Genomic DNA, 18130 nt, shown 5'->3' with positions numbered 1-18130 from the left:
TCTCAAGCCATCAGCAGCTTCGCCGGTGAAGTGAATTGGGATGAAGACTGGCACCTGCATCAACCACCCAACGTTCAGCTTTCTTTCACAATCGGGAGATCACCATGACATTTACTGCATATCCAATAGGTGATTGGTTGTGTGCATCTCCCAAGGGTGTTGCCGAGACATTAGCTGATGCCAAACCGCAAGGCTAACTGAGAGTCAAGTCCGTGCCTCCGTGCCTTCATTCTGACGTATTGCATACTACATCTGTACATCAAACTATATCAACCTTATCTACTATCCTATCTCCTTTTTGACATCGTGTCACCATCGTTCAGATCGGTTTGCCGAGAGCAGCTGTATCACATACCACATTGCCATTTCTCAGCTATTCCAATCCACTCACTCGTGTGTCCATCATGGCGCGCAGAGAAAGCACCAAGCAGAACCTCTTCGTCGTCTCCAACCGTCTCCCCTTGTCGGTCAAGAAAGCTGATGACGGCTCCTACCAATCCTCCCTGTCCGGCGGCGGCCTGGTCACTTCGCTGTCGGGACTCACCAAAACCACCCAATTCAGCTGGTTCGGCTGGCCAGGCCTCGACGTCGCCGAAGAGAAGGACCGGGAGTCGCTTCGCAAGAGCCTGGATGAACACAATGCGATTCCGATCTTCCTAGATGATGAGTTGGCGCACGACCACTACAACAACTTCTCCAGTAGGTCGCACTTTGACTCGTGTGTCCCTTCCCTATATGAATCCAAGTCAGGCTAACCCGTTCTACAGACTCAATCCTCTGGCCTAGTCTACACTACCAATCTGGTGTCTCCTTCGAAGAAGGCCCCTGGGAGTCGTACAAACGTGTCAACGAGATCTTTGCCGACACGATCGCCGAGCGAGCCCTCCCGGGTACCCTGATCTGGGTCCACGACTATCATCTCATGCTTCTGCCTCGGCTGCTGCGCGACCGGCTGAAGGACAAGAACTGCGCGATCGGGTTCTCCCTGCACACCCCCTTCCCTGCGGGCGATTGGTGGAGAAGTCTGCCGGTGCAGAAGGATCTGCTGGACGGGATGCTTGCCAGTGATGTGATCGGGTTCCATACGGAGGAGTACAAGCAGAACATGGTTCTTTCTGCCGGGACACTGTAGGTTTTCTGTTCTGTGTCTAACCCCTCTTCCTGCTTACTGGAAAAAGCCACCTGAGCTAGTGCTGACACTTTCTGTGTGGCAGGGGCGCAAAAACCGATACCTCCGGACAAATCGAGTACAGAGGTCGAAAGGTGGTGGTGGAGAAATTCATTGTCGGGATCGATCCGCAGAAGTTCGCGGACTCGCAGGCGAACGAAGATGTGCAGAAACGGATCAAGGAGCTGCAGGAACGGTACAAGGGCATGAAGATCATTATTGGGGTGGATCGGCTGGACCACATCAAGGGGCTTACACAGAAGCTTAAGGCGTACGACGCGTTCCTGGACCAGCATCCGGAGCTCAACAACAAGGTCGTTTTGATTCAAGTGGCCGTGCCGAGTCGTGAAGATGTCAAGGAGTATCAGGATTTGGAGGCGGAGATCAGCACCATTGCGGGAAGGATCAACGGAAAGCACTGTGAGTGAACTGCTTCACGAGCATCTGGGGGTCCTAGCTAACCGTCTCTTTCTTGCAGCAACGGCCGACGGGTGTCCGCTGATCTACATGCACCGATCGGTCAACTTCAGCGAGCTGACGGCATTGTACTCTGTCGCAGACGCGTGTTTGCTCACATCTACGCGCGACGGTATGAACTTGGTTTCGTTCGAATACGTGGCGTGCCAGGCGCAACGGCACGGTGTGCTGGTCCTGTCGGAGTTTGCTGGAGCGGCGTCGTTCATGAAAGAGGGCTGTCTGACCTTCCACCCCGCAAATATGGCGGAAATGGTCGATGCACTTTACAAGGCTGTCACCATGGGCGAGGAGGACCGAGAGAAGAACTACGAGACTTTGCGAAAGTTTATCGAGACGAACACTAGGTGAGTGTCTTTGATTCGGTTCGTGGTCATGACGTTTACTGATCGATGGTTTGATAGTGCGAAATGGGGAGAGACCTTTATTGACACGCTGTATGGACGCTTGAGAAGCTCGTGAGAGTCAATCCGAACAGGACGAGGATTAATTGAGTTACATGACACGTTAATACACACGTAATGAGGTGCGGTGATGTTGTATGTACAGAGCGAAACATAATTTTCTTTCGCCCAGAGCATGTGATCGGCCGATATCCATGCCAAGTCTGCGCATATGCTTTCTTTTCCTTCGCTTGTACGAGCGAAAGCTTGTCCCTCCGTGCTTGTAGAATGTCCTTCTTGCTTGTTGCTATAGGGTTTCGGAGCTGGGAGCATGGAAGGTCTTTAGACAGGGGTCAGCGAGAGCAAGGCCCAGATAACGTACCTAGGTGAACTTTTCTCTGACCAAACTTCGGTATCAAGGCGACAAGTTGCTTGTGATAGCACCTTACCTACCGGTCTACTTCGACTGCTGACACTCTGTATCGCCAAACATTCTTCTGAGAAAGTACCCAAAGAGATAGACACCGATCGATTTCTCTAATGGCTCCTGTCTACGTATATGAGACCGTGCTTACAATAGCTTCCTTCTGAGGCAGGGCCATCTGATAGTGTTAGCAAGAACTCTACCCATGCGTCAAAAACAGGACATTGATAACAGTCAGACCGTGGAAGATCACTGTACGCTTTGCCATTGACCACAACGCCGACCCAAGTCAACCATGGAATATTCTCAGTGCACAAGCATTCTGCCTGGGAATTGACGAATCGGTCGGCTGTTTCCGCATCGGTTGAGCCCCGGGATCCCTCCTGCTGTTCTACGGTTCGGTGCTCGAGTAAGCTCTCCCCGGAGTTTATTTACCTTGATTTCCTTGCCTCGGGGCACACAGGTCTCCCAACCTTCTACATCCGCCCCTGAAACTAAACCTGATTCCTCTCGGTCCAGGTCATCGCCGAGTCGGCGATGTCCTTAAATGGTTGCCACAGACGAAAACGACCTTGTAACCGGGTCTGGGATGGACGGGTCACCGCTGGTTCTGAGCCAGGCTATTGTGCTACCGTGAGCAGAGGGAAGTATATATTCGCGCTGGATCTTGTGCTGATGAAAAAAATGGACAACCCACTAGTTTCAGTATACTAAATCATGTTGGACTCTATCTCTTACGGTCACAATAGGATGGCCCATTTCAAGTGGCTTCTTGTCGGTGCCTTTGCTACGCTGGCCGTAGCGAACCCCCTGCCTGCTCCGGAGGCCAACCAGCTTGAGACTCGTCAAACTGGGATAAATGCGAATGATATCATGGGCGGAACTTGCAAGGATTTCACCTTGATCTTTGTGCGTGGATCATGGGAAGTGGGCAATATGGTGAGCCAAATTCTCTTCAAATCTCTTCGCCACTGCTTCCCATCACCATCACGTCTCTTCTTTGATTAACACCAACATAGGGTCTAGTCATCGGACCGCCCCTTTGCTCCACCCTGAAAGAGCAGATCAGTCCCAATCGAGTTGCCTGCCAAGGTGTCGACGGCATGTACAGCGCTGACTTCCCTCAAAACTTCCTTTCCCCGAACACGGATGCGAAATCTATCGCGTCCGCGGCCACCATGCTCGAGTTGGCGACTACCAAGTGTCCGAAGACCCAGGTTGTAGCGGGTGGGTATAGGTATACGCCGCTCTCTTTCCCCCGGTTCCCAACTATTCCGGAGCCGAGTGCTCACCTTCCTGCCCTTCTTGCTGCCCCCCTATCTCCCACCCCCCATAAGTCAACGGCTAACAACTGGGGGATCAACAGCCAAGGAAGTGCCGTCATCGACTACGCCATCCAGGAAGTCAAGCACGAGGTCCGCAACAAGATCAAGGGAGTGGTGCTGTTCGGGTACACGCGCAACATCCAGGACCGCGGTGGGATCCCGGGCTACCCGCAGGACCGAACCAAGGTGTATTGCGCCCCGGGCGATGTGGTGTGTGACGATATTTTGGTTGTTACGCCGCCTCATGAAACGTACGGGTTGTATGCGAAAGATGCGGCAGAGTTTCTAGCCTCGAAAGTGAATCAATCCAACTAGGGGGGGGGGGCTGTGAGTATAATAAAATGGTAGTGTGAGTTAAGGTTTGGACTTGATTTTCTCCCAAGGTTCAGATAGATTGTTGCTTTCTTCCTCATAGAATGAAGGGACTGAATGTGGGCGTTAGAGCTTCGTCTAGGCAGATTGTATGCGTGCTGATTTGGTTGCAATCATATAGTATGGACATCACGTTATCATTGTCGTGTAGACTGGTCCCTCTATGATATCTCTGATTTCAAACTACACCTCCCATCCCACAACTGAGTCCTTACTCGGGATAGCACTGCACCGCCCGCGCCGGATTTAATAGTTTGATGAAGGTAGCCTCCGTCGAAATCGTTCCCACGACATCCCGACAGGGTAGCCTAGTATACACTTCTGTCAGCCCATATCCCCCCGACCAACACCATTCTCATAACTCAGCTGTACCCGTCACCCAGTGATCTTAATCACAGCACAGCAAGAGAACAAAGTAACATACCCAAGAAGATAACATTCAACTTCGACCGGAGGCTCCGGCGGTAACAATGTCGCGTTATACGCCCTTGCCGGCTCATCAGCCAGATTCCTTCCCCGAGAGGAGACGCCGAAAGCGACCAGGAATACGGAGTGAGAGGAACCTACGTCAGAGGGAGATCCGTACATGTGGCTGGCACCACGGACCGGTTGCCGATGGGGACTTGCACGTAGGCCGTGGAGTCGGGGATCCCCAGCGTGGAGCCGTAAAAACTTACTTCCTTTGTGGGGTTTGACGTTAGAGATGGCTTTCAACTGAAGGAGTAGGGGCAGGGGTCAGGAATAGGGGGCGATACGAGTTCAACGAAGTTGGTGGCCGCGAGGACGAGAGGTGCGGGGATTGGTAGCAGGAGGAGCGGAGATAGTGGGAGGATGGTGGTGCTGGGTTTCATGGTTGGAGTTTGGATAATAGCATTTAACTTGATGGAAGGTTTGTCAGTCTGGAGCTTGGATGGGAATTGGAGGTTGAGAGTTGCTGCGTAGGGGCTTATTATGTATGCGCTGCTTGGGGAGGAGCTATATGGTATCGGTGATATAGCTTTGTCTGAAGAGTGGATGGCAGAGCAGGGGTCAAGTGTAAGTCCATCTGGTTAGTGCTTATCAGGGCACTAAGAATATCTACGCTACCACTATGTATGTCTCAGAATCTGAGGTCATAGTATATTGAGATATGATTCAGAGCAGATATCAAGTATTTTCTTTGTTACGCTTGCTTTTATGCAAAAGATTGATTGACTCGGGACTCAGTCTGCGCCACCCTATGCAGGATACTATTCCCCTCGGCATGTTTCCGCATATTCACCTTCGAGCCCATACTATGCTGCAGATTGAATCTCCTACCCAAACATGAGAACACTGATTGGATCGATCAGTCCTGAGGAACCCCCCCCCCTCTCCGGATATACCCCACTTCTTCACCCCCACATCCGTATCTCCGCCATCGGCAGCCAGCATCGGGATCGCGATCGCGATTGCCGAGTTCGATCCCCCGCAGAACCAAAACCGAAGCTGCCATCGTGGGATATCTTTTACCTCTACTCCCCTTCTTCCTGCTCTACACTCATATATACACAACCTCCCGCAAAGAACCCCTCTCATCGTCAGCAACCAAGAAAACATGACACCCATCCTTAGAACGCAAACCGCCGCATGGATCGAGAATCCGCGCCCGCACGCGCAACTGGAATTGCGGCATGATGTGCCCGTTCCCGAGCCGGGGGGAGGAGAGGTGTTGGTTAAGTTGGAGTGTACTGGTTTCTGGTGCGTTCGTCGCCTTTCTCCTCACTGTCTTGCCTTTGGACCAGAGACTCACATCCACTGAAACACGGTAGCCACTCAGATCTGCATTGCATTTACGGGGAGTTGCCGATGAGTGTTAATGTGGTTGGGCATGAGGGGGTGGGGAGGGTGGTGAAGCGTTTGTTTCCTTCTTCTTCTTCTTCTTCTTCTTCTTCTTCTTCTTCTTCTTCTTGACTTTGTGGGGTGTTGTGATACTGTGTGCGAGGATGAGAGGTGGTGAGCTGATCGTGTGTACTGGGCTCTAGTCGGTCCGAATGCCCCGAGGGACATGATGGGGATGCGGGTTGGTGTCAAGTTCGTTCCCTTTGGCCTTGTCTGAGAGGGGTAAGAGAAGTGTTTGATGGACATGCTAACCCTGCTTGTTGTTTCTTTCTAGATGGCTCTGGAGTAGTTGCAAGGATTGTCCGACGTGCAAGGTCCAGTATCCCAATTGTCCGAACCAGAGGAACTCAGGAAGGGTGTGTCGTCCTTACAATATTGCTTTCTTCTAAGGAGGTGAAGGTCTGAAGAGGCTGACGATGTATGGTTCAGAGTGTGCCCGGGACGTTTCAGCGTGAGCTTATGCTTTCCTGCTTCGATTAGCTGGACGAATGACTGATCCAAGGTTCTTGTAGAGTACGTCGTCTCACCCGCCGACTTCGTGTCCCCGATTCCGGAGAACTTAGCGCCGGAGACTGTTGCGCCGTTGCTGTGTGGTATGATTCTTTGCCTCCTGCCGTCTACATGCTTGATCTGCATCTAATGGGTCTACCACCAGCTGGTCTCACCATGTACGGCGCTCTGAACAAGCTATACAAGTACTGCGACAAGGGCGATTGGGTAGTGGTCATGGGTGCCGGCGGAGGACTTGGTCATCTGTATCCCTCCCCATCCTCTCCCCTCCAATCCAGTATATATGGCGTACTAAATACTCCTGGTGGATAGAGGAATCCAAATCGGCAAGGAAATGGGCTACAGGATCATTGCTGTGGATAGGTAAGTGTCTCACTTCCAGTCGAACAATCGATCCCAGCTAACAATCTCACAGCGAATCCAAACGAGACATCTGCATGCAATCCGGCGCAGAGGCATTTGTTGATTTCAGCGACGCCGTATGAGCTCTTACCCTCAGGATCCCCTTCTTTTATGTTGTCGTCCTAAAACTGATAATCCAACTGCAGCCCACAACAAAAATCCAATCCCTGACCGACGGCATCGGCGCCCACGCCGTGATCGTGGTCGTCGGCCTGGAAAAGGCCTACGAGCAGAGCGTGGGGTTCCTCCGGCCCGTCGGCACCTTGGTTTGCGTGGGCCTGCCCCGGCCGGACTACCACCTTCCCATCTCGCCGCTGATGTGCGTGGATCGCGGATACCGAATCGTGGGCAGTGCCGTGGGCACCGAGGACGAGATGCAGGCGCTGCTGCGGATGGCGGCGGCGGGGAAGGTGGTCACCCATGTGACGGTGTTTGAGCTGGAGGATATCAACGAGGTGGCGGGCTTGTTGGGGCGGTTTGAGGTGGAGGGGAGGGCGGTGTTGAGAATTCCTGCTTAGGGGCCGGACTCTATATCCTTATCGTATGGATTGGGCTGGAAAAGATGGGCTGAGATAGGCTTGCTCTTTCTCTCTCTGGAAGTTGGGGATCCTTTGGGGATTATGAGCAGTCTCTTGTCTATATTGAGGTGGGTGCATAAGGGTTCCCATTCCTAACTTTTCTCCCGGCTTTGGTAGAGGACAGGAACGAAGGGAGGATTCGAGTTGATTTATTATCGTGTCATTAACATGCTTGCTGGGAGTCTTGGTTTATGTATATAGGGAATAGAATCTTGATCCCTTCCACCCTCCAGCGTTCTATGTGCATCTGCGTATTCAGAATCTGTACGCTTATGCGAGGTAACGGCCGCGCATGTTGCCCTGGCGCTGGGCGTCGTACTTGAAGCGCATGGTGAGGTACTCTTTGTACCCATCAGCTGTTAGCTCTGTACCTGGCTGAAAGAGCTTGAGTACACAAGGAAGAGAAGCACTCACCCTCAAAGTTGATGCTACCGTCGTGGTTCTCGTCGAACTCCTCAACCTCATCGACGGTCATGGAAAGCCCATCCTTGGAGATGTGGCTGGCGGCCACGGCGAAGGACATGCCCACTGAAGTTGTGGTTAGCCAACCTCTTTTCCGGTAGGCACCAAAGACGGGTAAAGTGGGTAGGTTCAAGACTCACGGCAGCGGTCAGAGGACTAGATGAAGCAGGCACATGATCAGTATCGACAGTCCGCGTAGCACCGGATACAACCCAAACCTACCGCTTCGTCGTACTCTCGCTTCATCTGCTGGAACCAGTCCAGGGAGTAGTAGAGGTTCTATTTCACCGATTTCGTCAGCTTGTCTTGTCTTGTTTCGATACCGAGGGTATCGAGAAATGAGGAAGGGCTGTTCTGTTCACCTTAGGGTCCTGGGCCATTTTGAATGATGGTGTTGCGGGTTTGGAATGGTTTGGAATGAAGACACTGCTGGATGCTCCGTTGGCTGGCTGGCTTGAGATGGAAGAGGGGATCTAGCTGGGTGCTCGAAGGGGTTTATATCCTTTTTTCTTCTGGTCTCTCTCTCATTGCTTGATACTGAGTGTGATTCATTCTCCCTCAGCGTCTTCGAGATGCTCGTTACCCACTTGCCTTGGGCATAGAAAGTGAGGTGTCAGAGGTCGACTGCATGTGCAGAGAGCTGCTTGCTTTCGTGCGTGGCAGGATCCAGTTTGGGCATTTCAGCATACAGCGTACAGCATACAGCATCTGCACGCGTGGGGACACGGTTGAATCCAGGGTGAATGGGAAGCTGGTGCGGGTATACTTCCTAGCAGAGTAGCTGGTGGCCAATCAAGGTTGGAGCTCCGTCAGCCCTATCGCAGTGAGGGAAATGGATTTTCATCTGCGGACTGCGGGGTAGGTGGTAGGTAGATAGGTAGGTAGAGTCTTATCGGGTGGTCGAGCTGTATGCTGCATGTCGAAATGCCCAAGTGACTGGTTGCTGCTGCATCATGTATGGATTGTGAAAGGCCGGGCGGTTGCCTGCGATGAGCGAGAGCTCGAATGTGATTGTCGAGTCAAGAAAGCAGGTGTGAGGAGAGGCGTATGTGGGTGAAGGGAGCGAGAGGAAGGAGTTCGGATTGGATGGTTGGGGGGTTTCTGCCCGCGCAAGAAGCATGTCTATCTTAAGCGCGGTTGTATTAGTGTAAAATCAATCGAGTCCACTCAGCAGCAACAGGTCCTGTATCCCAGCATCGTCATCTTCTCGCTTTTTTGGTGTTTTCCAAGAAGGAAATCTAGTCATTCTCGAGTCGTTCTTAGTCAAGATTGCTATCCTACCTCAACCTCAGCAAAAAGACCACCCACAGTGCAGTAAGAAACACTTACCCATCTACCCTCGTATCTCACCGCAGTAGCAACTTGCACCTCCCGCACAGTACAGTTCCCGCTCCATCTTCTGCATGATATCCCGGCGGCCGTTGCGCGTATCATATCGATCCAAACTGCTGGTTGGGGATGTCGGAAGCTGCAATGCAAAGCCCCGAAACAGAGCTCGGGAGCGATCGTCAATTTCTCTTTCCCAACCGAGAATACGAGGGGCAAGATGAACACGGTGAACACGGGAAACAGTGGTGAACGTGGAACGGAGGAGGGACGAAGATGCAGCTGCAGGCAGGCTGCATGCAAGGCACTCTCGGTCGAGTTTAGTTTGCTTTTCGCCCTAGCCGCTGCTGCTGGGCTCCGCTCCACCTCGCATGATAAGGCTGCCACATTTTTTCCCGTTGTACGCGCTGGCAAGAAATTCTGGCATCCTCCAATGCTCACGCTGGACAATGATATGTATGATGCTTGGATGGTGGGGGAGAGGCAGAGAAAGAAAGAAAAATGCCGCATGGGAGGAGGGGAAGGTGACAGCTCAGAGGTGGGTGGGTAGGTGGATGTAGGATGGAGGGGTACAGTACATACAGTAGAGTACGACAAATCCTCAGCACTGTTGATTCATTCTACCTTCCAAAATAAGTCCCATGTTTTTGCAATTTATTCCACTATCCCATCATCAGGACCCTCGTTTTCTGGTCACCCCGCCACCAAAACAGTACCGAGTGTTTCTTTCGTCGTCTGATTTACATCTCGATCAGATTCCCTTCCTGTCTGGCAGCCACCATTTCGTCTCTCAGCTCCTCCATTATCATTCCCTCCCTGATCTCCTGCTCGGTGAGCTCTGTCTCGCCGAACTCTTGGTCTATATCCTCGGCCGGACGGGCACCTTCGGCGAGTTGATGGTTCAACCCTCCAACTGGGGCCTCGCACTGGGGACATCGTGCTTCCTCCATGGGCATGCCGCATTCGCCAATAGTGAACTATAAGATGACTACGTTAGCAACGTTGTGGGTAGTACAGAACGGTGGGCAATCAAACAAAAGCAGGGCATTGCACTTCAGCGATGAAAAGACAGAGAAACTTACTGGGTGATTGTTTTGGCAATAGTACCAGTGCCCGGTGCCTGCGAACTGCTCCGCCATTGCTCTGTACACCTGGCGTTTCTCCTCACTGGTCACCAGGGCATAGAACGTCCCCTCATTGATGGTCCTCTGTGCGTCTTTGACGTCTTCCATTAGGTAGCCCAAGAGCTTCGGCGACTTGGTGCACAATCTCTCACAGAACTCCAGGTCATCTTGGGCACGCTGGCGGGTCTTGGTCTCGGTGTCCATCTCGACAGTCTTGCCGAGCGCTCGCATGTTGCTTAACGAAAGCATGGAAAACAGCGCAAAGTAGATCCCGGCTTCAACCCGTTCTTGAAGAAGATTGGCCTTCATGGTGGTCTGCTTCAGCGAAAGACACTTTTCAATCAGGGACTTGATGTGATTGGCTGTGAGCTGAACTAGATTGTTTCGGATGCGGTTATCCACGTTCCGATTGTTGCAAATGTGGTCCCAGTCGCGGAGTACGACCCAGCCGAGTCTAAGGGCGAGGACCTGCCCACGCAGGCCGAAACCGGTTTGTATGACGGATTTATCAGCGAAGGACTTTGCATTCATGGATTCATTTTGTCGTGAAATGGCAGACGCGAGCATGTTGTTCAACTTGCCCAGTGGCTGTTCCGCGGTCGCAACCGACTTAATGAATTCTTTGACCCTTTTGACCAGGGCTAGACCGGCAGCTCGATAAGCTTGTACCGCTCCTCTGGCTTGGTCGGGGGCTTTTGAGACACCAGCCTCGAGGGTCCAATACTTGAGAAACTCAGTCCGTGAATCTTCGACTTGCTTCTCGAAGCGAACAATCTTGTCCGCGAGTTCGGCATGCTGTGCACTGGCAAAAGTGACGAATTTGCGTGTGAACTCGTCCAGCAGAAATCTTTTCAAGATTCGACTGTATCGATTTATGTCTCGGAGCGGGCGGCGGCACTCTGGACAGCCCTTCAGCGCTGACCCGGGCATCATCTCCCAATGAGAAGGCTTGGTGCTGATAATGTCGCCTGTAGACGCATCAATATTGAAGTAATCATTCATACCTAAAAGTCCATCCAAGGAAGCAACAGTATAGAAGTGATTGCATGGAAGGAATATTAGGGGCGACGTGTCCAGGTCAATCTCTTTGTACGTCTTGAACTCCAGAAGGTCAACCTGCTGTTGCAGGACCTCAAGTGGAGCACAGGTTTGACAAAATTGGGACGGTGGACACGGCTCTCCACACATTCCCGGGCACTGATGTCCACACGGCTTCATCCTCTTTTCGCAACGTCGATTGCATGGATTGTTCTCACATGGAACGGCACATGGGAGCTTGCAAGCTTCGCGGTGCTCGCAGCCAGAGTCACATAGCTCTGCGCACGGAGGACACGGCTCCTTGCAGGTCTTGGGGCATCGGCTATGCTTGCAATGGACTTCACACGGACGGCGGCAAGGTAAGCATGCCGTTGCAGGATGGCATACACGATCACAGGAATGCGTGCAATTTGTGAAGCCCTTGCGACAGACACTGATGCATTTACCATGATCAAGGACGATCGCTTCCTTCTTCTGGACCCGACAGGAGGAGCATAACTTCTGACAGCTATGTCCACAAGCTAGTTCCAGACCACACTGAAGAGAGCATTTCAAGGGTTTCCTCCTCTCATGGCATTGCACCTTGAAGCTGTGATCACACCAGGGCAATTTGACGACGAGCTCTGCTGTGCATTGCACAGTATCTAGTTTAGCTATGCGAGAACATTCAACCCTGTCAATCGTATGTCCACAGGGTAGCATGACGTTGCAGACAATTGCGGTACATGGACCACATGGCTCGTAGCACTTCCTCGCGCATGGATGGCCACATCGCCTCATTTTATAGCACTTCTGCAGGCATTTGACTGCTTTATGCTGTTTGGATGAGTGGCATTTAACCACGCATGTATGCCCGCAGTCTAGTCTCAAGCCGCATGTCTCCGCGCAACCACCTTCCGGGGACTTGATGGAGAAGTCATCGGGACACGAGACCTGCATCATATTGTGTGGATGGCGCTCGCAGTCGAGCTCGAGATAAGGTCCAATATTCTCGTTCTTTTCGAACAGGTCAATGACAGCCGACCACATCGGCGCTGTTGATGCCGTGTTTGCATCGCCAATGAGATACATGCCATGTTTTGCACGACTGGGTGCAGAGATATCAGTGACGGTCGTCTAATACTAATTTGATTCTCTCGAACATGCTTACCTTAGTAGAACATTGATGCGGTTCGGTGATTTGAGGAAACCGCAATTCCTGAACCTGTTGCTTCGGACCAGGGAAACAATAACAACGGTTGCCTCCTCGCCCTGAGTTAAACTCATTTGTTAGTATGGTACGCAACATAGTGAAGTGAAGTAAAATGAAAGGTAGTACAGATCTTACGTACCTGGAAATTGTCAACCGTTGACAGTCTCAGAGCGTCGAGCAAGCTACCCTTGCTCACAACACGTTGTCCCTGGAGCCGAATGCTAGGATCATTGGCCGTTTCTGCACGCTCTGCCTCGCCAAGTCCCTCGGCATCTCTCTCACCAATTATAAGGGTCATTTCTTGTTCAAGAATGTCCCTAAGCAATCTCAATTGTCCGACGTATGGTGTCAGAACAGCAATCTCGCCAGGACCATACTTTCCTTGTCTCAGAAGATGCCTTACAAGCGATGTCACCATGTGGGCTTCCCATGTATTAGTCTTGCTATGCATGGGATCGGAGGGGTCGCCGTCATCTTCCGCATTGCGATGGTCAAGCCAAGATAGCCTCTTCTTGAGTCCTGCAACAGCAGGATATATAGTCGTGGAAGGATGATCCTGCAACTTCGGATAGAGCGTTTCGCGAACTAAATGAGCAACCGAGGAATGCATGCGTCGCTGGATACTCAACTGCGTGACAGGGAATCGACGCCCTTCCGTCTGCCCTTCCTCGTCGTCATTGCCCTCAAAATGGCTATTAGCGAGTCGCTCGAACAGTGATTCATCGAGGCCGTACTTTGCCCCTTCGCGGTCATAACTCATAGAGAGCCTGAGGTTACTGATGCGTGGACGGAGTTGAAGATGGTCTCCAATCAGAATGGCATGCTGCACTGATGGCAATAGTGCGGTCAGGACATGAGATTCGAGTATCTCTCCGGCCTCCTCGCAAATCAACACTTTAGCCTGAACGCCACGGATCTGGGACGAGAGATTCGCCAGCATCGTCGTCGTGACACCTATAACGTGGAATCCCTGGAGCATGCGAGCTTCGGCCGCGTGATATACGGCTGTTAAACTTTGCTTCCGTCTGTAGTATGCTTTCACCAAGGACGAGAAGGCCTTCCGAAGTTCATCGAGTGCTCCCTCATGCCAAAAGTCGTACAAGCGCATGCGTTCTGCCGGCGAGAGTGTCCAAACATCGGTCTGCAAGAGTTCTTCGGGAGAACGCGGCCCATCGATCTCCACCCAAACGCTAGCATCATCGCCTTGCGTCCAAAGCCTGAAGGCCTCAACCTCGCTTCGGTCGGGATCGACAGCTGTGATACGGTCTGCTTCAAATGGGAAGCGTTTCTTAACGAACCACAACGTCATCTCCATACCACCAGACTCCATCGATCTACATACTTGTTCGAGTTCCGCTGCAATTTCCTTCACTTTGTCATGGTGGGAATGCCGCTCATTATTGTAAGCGCGGATGAACGGCCCTCGATCAGCCTGTTTGTAGCTATCGATGGATAATGCTTCCAAGTGTGGGAATGCGCTGCGCGGGCCAAGACGCACGATGCTTGTAATGCCTGCATCGAGAAGCCCTTGCAAAAATTGATCAAGTGCGTGGGGGGTGTAACATACACACAATATCGGGCCAAGGTCAAGCAAGTCCCGGTTTGCTGACAGGCACTTGGCAAGCTGTATACCAACGTAGGACTTTCCCGTTCCAGGCGGTCCTTGTATGAGTGCGATTTCGCGGCGGAGGGCCCAGACTAATGCCGTCGCCTGACCCTGATCAAGGCTTGTTGTGTTCGCGAGCTGATCTGATATCCACACCGGATCGTCTTGGAGGGAGAAGGATGGGGTAGGGTCGTCGCTGCTTCGGCTTGTATCAGTTCCATCATCCGCAATCGGTTCTCCAAAAAGGGATGATAGATCCAGAGACTTATGGATATCTAGATAGGCTGGCGGGGGCACGGTAACATATTGTTCCAGGGTATCAATCGACACATTCTGTCTTGTGGCATTACGATCAGGTCGAGGGACAATCCAGGTTGCAAACGGCAGATGCTCTGGGCGTGCATACTGAGCTTGCAAGCATTGTAAGACCCCATCGAATGAGTTCAAAAGCACAGCTGGAAACTCGGCCAACAGAAGCGGCCTTTTGCTGTTTTTCAAGCGGGCAAAGTTGAATACATTTGTGAGCTCTGATTCGTGGAAGTTATTTGTCAGTCTGAGACTGATCGAAGCGCGCGTGGCACTAGCAACCAGACCGCTGACGGGTGTGGGCATATTCTCTCGTGAAGCGGGTGGATTAGAGGTGACATTGAGATCTCTTTTAGCAACTTGCAGGAAAGTCACAGAGACGTTCGTGTGGTCCTCGCCATCGATTAGAGCAAGAACCACTGGGCTCTCTTTCAAGGCTTGGGTGGCTTGCCAATATTGCTTGCGTCGGGCTGGGCTCATGGATTTCAGTCTTGAAGGCTGGTCAAATTCGAGATCGACTTCAATGCCCTTCTTTCCACCCGCTCGAACCTGCCGGACGTTCACCCCAAGATAGATACGCACGGGGGTAGTGTCACTTTTACGAAGAATTCTTCGCTTCAAGCGCCAGTCTGGCTGATGGACGAGGACATCCCAGTTGTTCAAGATCACGCGAATCGAGTCGCGGAGCAAGCCGGCGGTATCCTCACGCAGCAGGCGGAACTGGGTATCGAGAAGCCGGCGGATACCAGTCTCATGTTGATCCAATGTATCGAAGACCGGGTCTCTCGCTGGGAGAAACTCAGCTCTCTCGAGAGAATAGATCTCGGATATCGTTGGGAGTAGGCGGATGTTTGGGATGGAGGCGTGGTCATTGTCGTGTCGAGGCCCATCCGCAGACAGCTCTCCTGGTAGGTCAACTTGAAACTCTTGGGCCTTCGGTAGCATGTGTTGAGCATCGTGATGAAAAGAGATGGCTGGGGAGCGGTTGAGCGACTCTCCCATGGACAATACGTCTTTCAGCTTGATGATGTTGTCATGAACCCACCGCAAGCTATGAGAAGCAACGCCGCTGAAGATATCTTCCTCATTGTAACAGTTGCAAAGACTCTCAACGATAGGCTTGAAAGCAGTTTGGATTGCAGCCTCCTGGTTTAAGGTCATGGTTGTAAGAAAAGCTTTTGCAACAAGCAGCAGTGTTTCCTCAAACCCAAGCATGTCATTGTTCAACGACCTTTCATTGGCAGTGCTTGGTTCAGAGCTCACCCGCAAAACATGTTCTGCCACATGAGTAAAGAACTTAACAGCACGACGGCCACCTGGTCCATAGATCACGTTATAGATGGTTCCCACTTGGCGCTCGAGCGCAACGGATGACAAAACTCTGTCATTCGTGATAAGCTTGAGGAAGAGCACACCGTGAACGTGAAACATCAGACCAAGGACACTATATGACTTGGCAAATTCTGTCTCAACTATCTGTCGAACAACAGCAAGTCCTTCTTCTGTTGCAAGACTGGTGATGAAATCCTGACGTTCATCTGAGCTTCGCTCGATCGTGAACAGCCCCCTCTCAAGAATATCTTTGATCTGTGGCGCTGTAAAGTGTTCCTGAGTCAGTGAAGATAGGATTCGACTAGTTCTCTGGAGTCTAAAGCTTGTAGAAGGTCTGAGGCATTAGCAGAAAGACTTGAAGTGCAGCACTGTCATTCTCGTACCTGGTCTCAATCGGTGCGGCTGGGAGAGTTTGAGCATTTCCGCGCTGCACTCTTCTTACCATAAGTCTTGGTCCACGCTGATGGTTTCCACGATTGTGGTTTTCATTTTGAGGGCTTTCACAATGAGTGCTATGAGGTCCTGTATCTTGATTCTCGGTTCTCTGTGTGCCAGGAGCCTGGTTTGGAGGGACATGATGTCGACCGCGACGAGCTCTACCTGATCCCATGGCTCTTGGAGGACCTGGCGGCGGTTGGCCTGTCCCAGCCATGTTACATGTCCCCTTACTCTTTGAGACTCTGAAAGAAAGAAGTTTGAGTCTGAACTCAGATGATGTTTGGAGAAAAGAATTCGTGTGGGTTAACACGGAATGGATGGGGAGATCAAAATGAACAAACAACAGAGGCGGCAGGTATAGTCAAACAGGAAGGTAAGTTGCTTGGATCGTTATTAGGCAGAAGCAACATCAAATTTTCGATAATTCTTCCCGCGGGGTCACCTATGTTCAGTTCCTCTGACTTTATCCTGATCATACACATTAGGGCAGATTCACTGAGTACCTGCGCACAGACCGCTTCGATATACAAGAAAGTGGGTCCAGGGCTGACAAGGCGGTGAGGCGGTCATGAATGGCAGTTACATGGTGCAAAAACACACCTAAGGTCAACTAACTATTTGCTCATGGTTTAGTAGGCTGTCAATAAATGCGTGTCACTAAGACAAGAGAACAATATCATGATGAGTGGGTCAAGTACTATAGCTCCCAAATGCAGAAGCAACACAAAGAGTCTTCTATTGCTGTCATCTGAAATGGCCATGCACTCAGCGTTGAACTGAAACAAACACATGTGTCGGACCACCTCTTCAATATACCCAGACAAGACTTGGTAGCGACCTCACTTGTAGTGCGCAACAAAGCAGCCTGACTGTGATGTGAAGGCATGTAGACCCAGCAATGAGGTAGCCCGCACCACCTGGAACGATCTCAATAGCGGTATTCGAACTTGCCAGGGCGAGATGGGATGTCTCGTCAGATGAGAAGACATTGCATCAAGCATCTATGCTCTTTTGATATGCAGTGTCGTATAAGATAAGTTTCCTACTTCTCTAGAGGCCAGTAAGCATTGAGTCAAGGTTGAACAACAATTGCAGGCATCTTTGCCATGATCTTCAATGTTCATCACATACCTTGTAAGCATACTCATTCGTGTCTTGGTATCGCTCTTCTGTTTCAAACTACGCACATTTTGTACGAAACCTAGCAGGTTCGTCTTTGAGGATGCTGCGAAATGATCTCTTAAGTATGGCGATCATGGTCACATCAATGTGTACTGCCTCTTAGGGCAAACATGGCTGGATGCCTCTCAGCTCAGCGGAAGATTCAGGACGACAAGCCTCTCCGTCTCATCCAATATTCTATTGCCATAATAGATGCAGCAGAAGCGTATGTTATTCGTTACACAAGCAAGGGCTAGCCATATAGCAACTATGCTCACGCAGCTCACGTTTCATCGAGTCTCGGACCCGTCGTTGGTCAAACACTTTTCGAACTGCGCATATTCCAATTGCAGTATAACGAGATCTTCAGTTGGAGATTGGAGCAGTTGGAGATTGTTTGCGAGATAAAACTTTCAACTGTCGATCTGCTCGGGTTGAAACACCGAATCTTGAACTCAAAATATGGAACCCGTGGGGTGCAGGGGAAGTGGCCCGGCCAGGCTCGTCGATCATGATAAACATAGACTCGAACAAACTATTTTAGAGATCGAACGAGGTGAAAATTGGGTTGGTGATCCGGTGGCTCCTCGAAATTTTCTTATTAGTCAAAACATCTGTTTTGGGGGTGCGATTTATATTCGGCGACAGA

The 18130-nt window shown here is 51.3% G+C and overlaps 6 protein-coding genes across 6 annotated transcripts; 3 read left to right on the top strand and 3 right to left on the bottom strand.

Annotated features, from left to right (window-relative positions):
- The first annotated feature begins 56 nt into the window (after positions 1-56).
- On the top strand, positions 57-2400 carry BO86DRAFT_389716 (trehalose-6-phosphate synthase). Its single transcript, XM_025672209.1, has 5 exons — positions 57-699; positions 768-1128; positions 1215-1588; positions 1647-1989; positions 2047-2400. Exons 1-5 carry the CDS (start codon positions 405-407, stop codon positions 2102-2104), a joined length of 1431 nt encoding a protein of 476 aa, XP_025527144.1. The 5' UTR covers positions 57-404; the 3' UTR covers positions 2105-2400.
- A 470-nt stretch (positions 2401-2870) lies between these two features.
- BO86DRAFT_363433 (putative cutinase) lies at positions 2871-4089 on the top strand (the record flags this gene model as incomplete). Its single annotated transcript, XM_025669970.1, has 3 exons — positions 2871-3388; positions 3469-3686; positions 3816-4089. Exons 1-3 carry the CDS (start codon positions 3167-3169, stop codon positions 4087-4089), a joined length of 714 nt encoding a protein of 237 aa, XP_025527143.1. The 5' UTR covers positions 2871-3166.
- A 41-nt stretch (positions 4090-4130) lies between these two features.
- BO86DRAFT_103118 (uncharacterized protein) lies at positions 4131-5031 on the bottom strand. Its single transcript, XM_025665879.1, has 4 exons — positions 4902-5031; positions 4714-4826; positions 4571-4633; positions 4131-4454 (listed from the first exon to the last, which is right to left on the bottom strand). The coding sequence occupies exons 1-4, from the start codon at positions 4995-4997 to the stop codon at positions 4358-4360; spliced, it is 369 nt and encodes a 122-aa protein (XP_025527142.1). The 5' UTR covers positions 4998-5031; the 3' UTR covers positions 4131-4357.
- A 490-nt stretch (positions 5032-5521) lies between these two features.
- Positions 5522-7542, top strand: BO86DRAFT_103079 (zinc-dependent alcohol dehydrogenase). Its single transcript, XM_025665878.1, has 10 exons — positions 5522-5865; positions 5937-6022; positions 6150-6198; positions 6281-6362; positions 6436-6457; positions 6519-6599; positions 6662-6761; positions 6829-6879; positions 6932-6995; positions 7065-7542. The coding sequence occupies exons 1-10, from the start codon at positions 5723-5725 to the stop codon at positions 7434-7436; spliced, it is 1050 nt and encodes a 349-aa protein (XP_025527141.1). The 5' UTR covers positions 5522-5722; the 3' UTR covers positions 7437-7542.
- Positions 7543-7766: 224 nt separating this feature from the next.
- BO86DRAFT_400209 (uncharacterized protein) lies at positions 7767-8338 on the bottom strand (the record flags this gene model as incomplete). The annotated part of the gene is made up of 5 exons (XM_025673693.1): positions 7767-7837; positions 7911-8024; positions 8099-8114; positions 8181-8237; positions 8321-8338. The coding sequence occupies 5 exons, from the start codon at positions 8336-8338 to the stop codon at positions 7767-7769; spliced, it is 276 nt and encodes a 91-aa protein (XP_025527140.1).
- A 1686-nt stretch (positions 8339-10024) lies between these two features.
- BO86DRAFT_448597 (uncharacterized protein) lies at positions 10025-16302 on the bottom strand (the record flags this gene model as incomplete). The annotated part of the gene is made up of 5 exons (XM_025676658.1): positions 10025-10261; positions 10367-12533; positions 12597-12697; positions 12778-16088; positions 16266-16302. The coding sequence occupies 5 exons, from the start codon at positions 16300-16302 to the stop codon at positions 10025-10027; spliced, it is 5853 nt and encodes a 1950-aa protein (XP_025527139.1).
- Between the last annotated feature and the right edge of the window lie 1828 nt (positions 16303-18130).

The sequence above is a fragment of the Aspergillus japonicus genome (genome assembly GCF_003184785.1).
Source record: "Aspergillus japonicus CBS 114.51 unplaced genomic scaffold BO86scaffold_28, whole genome shotgun sequence".
In the NCBI taxonomy this organism is placed as follows: domain Eukaryota; kingdom Fungi; phylum Ascomycota; class Eurotiomycetes; order Eurotiales; family Aspergillaceae; genus Aspergillus; species Aspergillus japonicus.
Note: the sequence above shows the minus strand (reverse complement) of the source record. Positions and strands in the feature narration are given on the sequence as shown.

Excerpts from the sequence above, each read along its gene's own strand:
- BO86DRAFT_389716 (XM_025672209.1), top strand. The coding sequence starts at position 405 with ATGGCGCGCAGAGAAAGCACCAAGCAGAACCTCTTCGTCGTCTCCAAC. Across the intron at positions 700-767 it reads CCACTACAACAACTTCTCCA|ACTCAATCCTCTGGCCTAGT; the intron begins GTAGGTCGCACT and ends CCCGTTCTACAG. Across the intron at positions 1,589-1,646 it reads AAGGATCAACGGAAAGCACT|CAACGGCCGACGGGTGTCCG; the intron begins GTGAGTGAACTG and ends TCTTTCTTGCAG.
- BO86DRAFT_103118 (XM_025665879.1), bottom strand. The coding sequence starts at position 4,997 with ATGAAACCCAGCACCACCATCCTCCCACTATCTCCGCTCCTCCTGCTA. Across the intron at positions 4,634-4,713 it reads TGTACGGATCTCCCTCTGAC|GGCGTATAACGCGACATTGT; the intron begins GTAGGTTCCTCT and ends TGAGCCGGCAAG. Across the intron at positions 4,455-4,570 it reads GTTGAATGTTATCTTCTTGG|GCTACCCTGTCGGGATGTCG; the intron begins GTATGTTACTTT and ends AGTGTATACTAG.
- BO86DRAFT_103079 (XM_025665878.1), top strand. The coding sequence starts at position 5,723 with ATGACACCCATCCTTAGAACGCAAACCGCCGCATGGATCGAGAATCCG. Across the intron at positions 6,600-6,661 it reads TGTTGCGCCGTTGCTGTGTG|CTGGTCTCACCATGTACGGC; the intron begins GTATGATTCTTT and ends GTCTACCACCAG. Across the intron at positions 6,880-6,931 it reads AGGATCATTGCTGTGGATAG|CGAATCCAAACGAGACATCT; the intron begins GTAAGTGTCTCA and ends ACAATCTCACAG.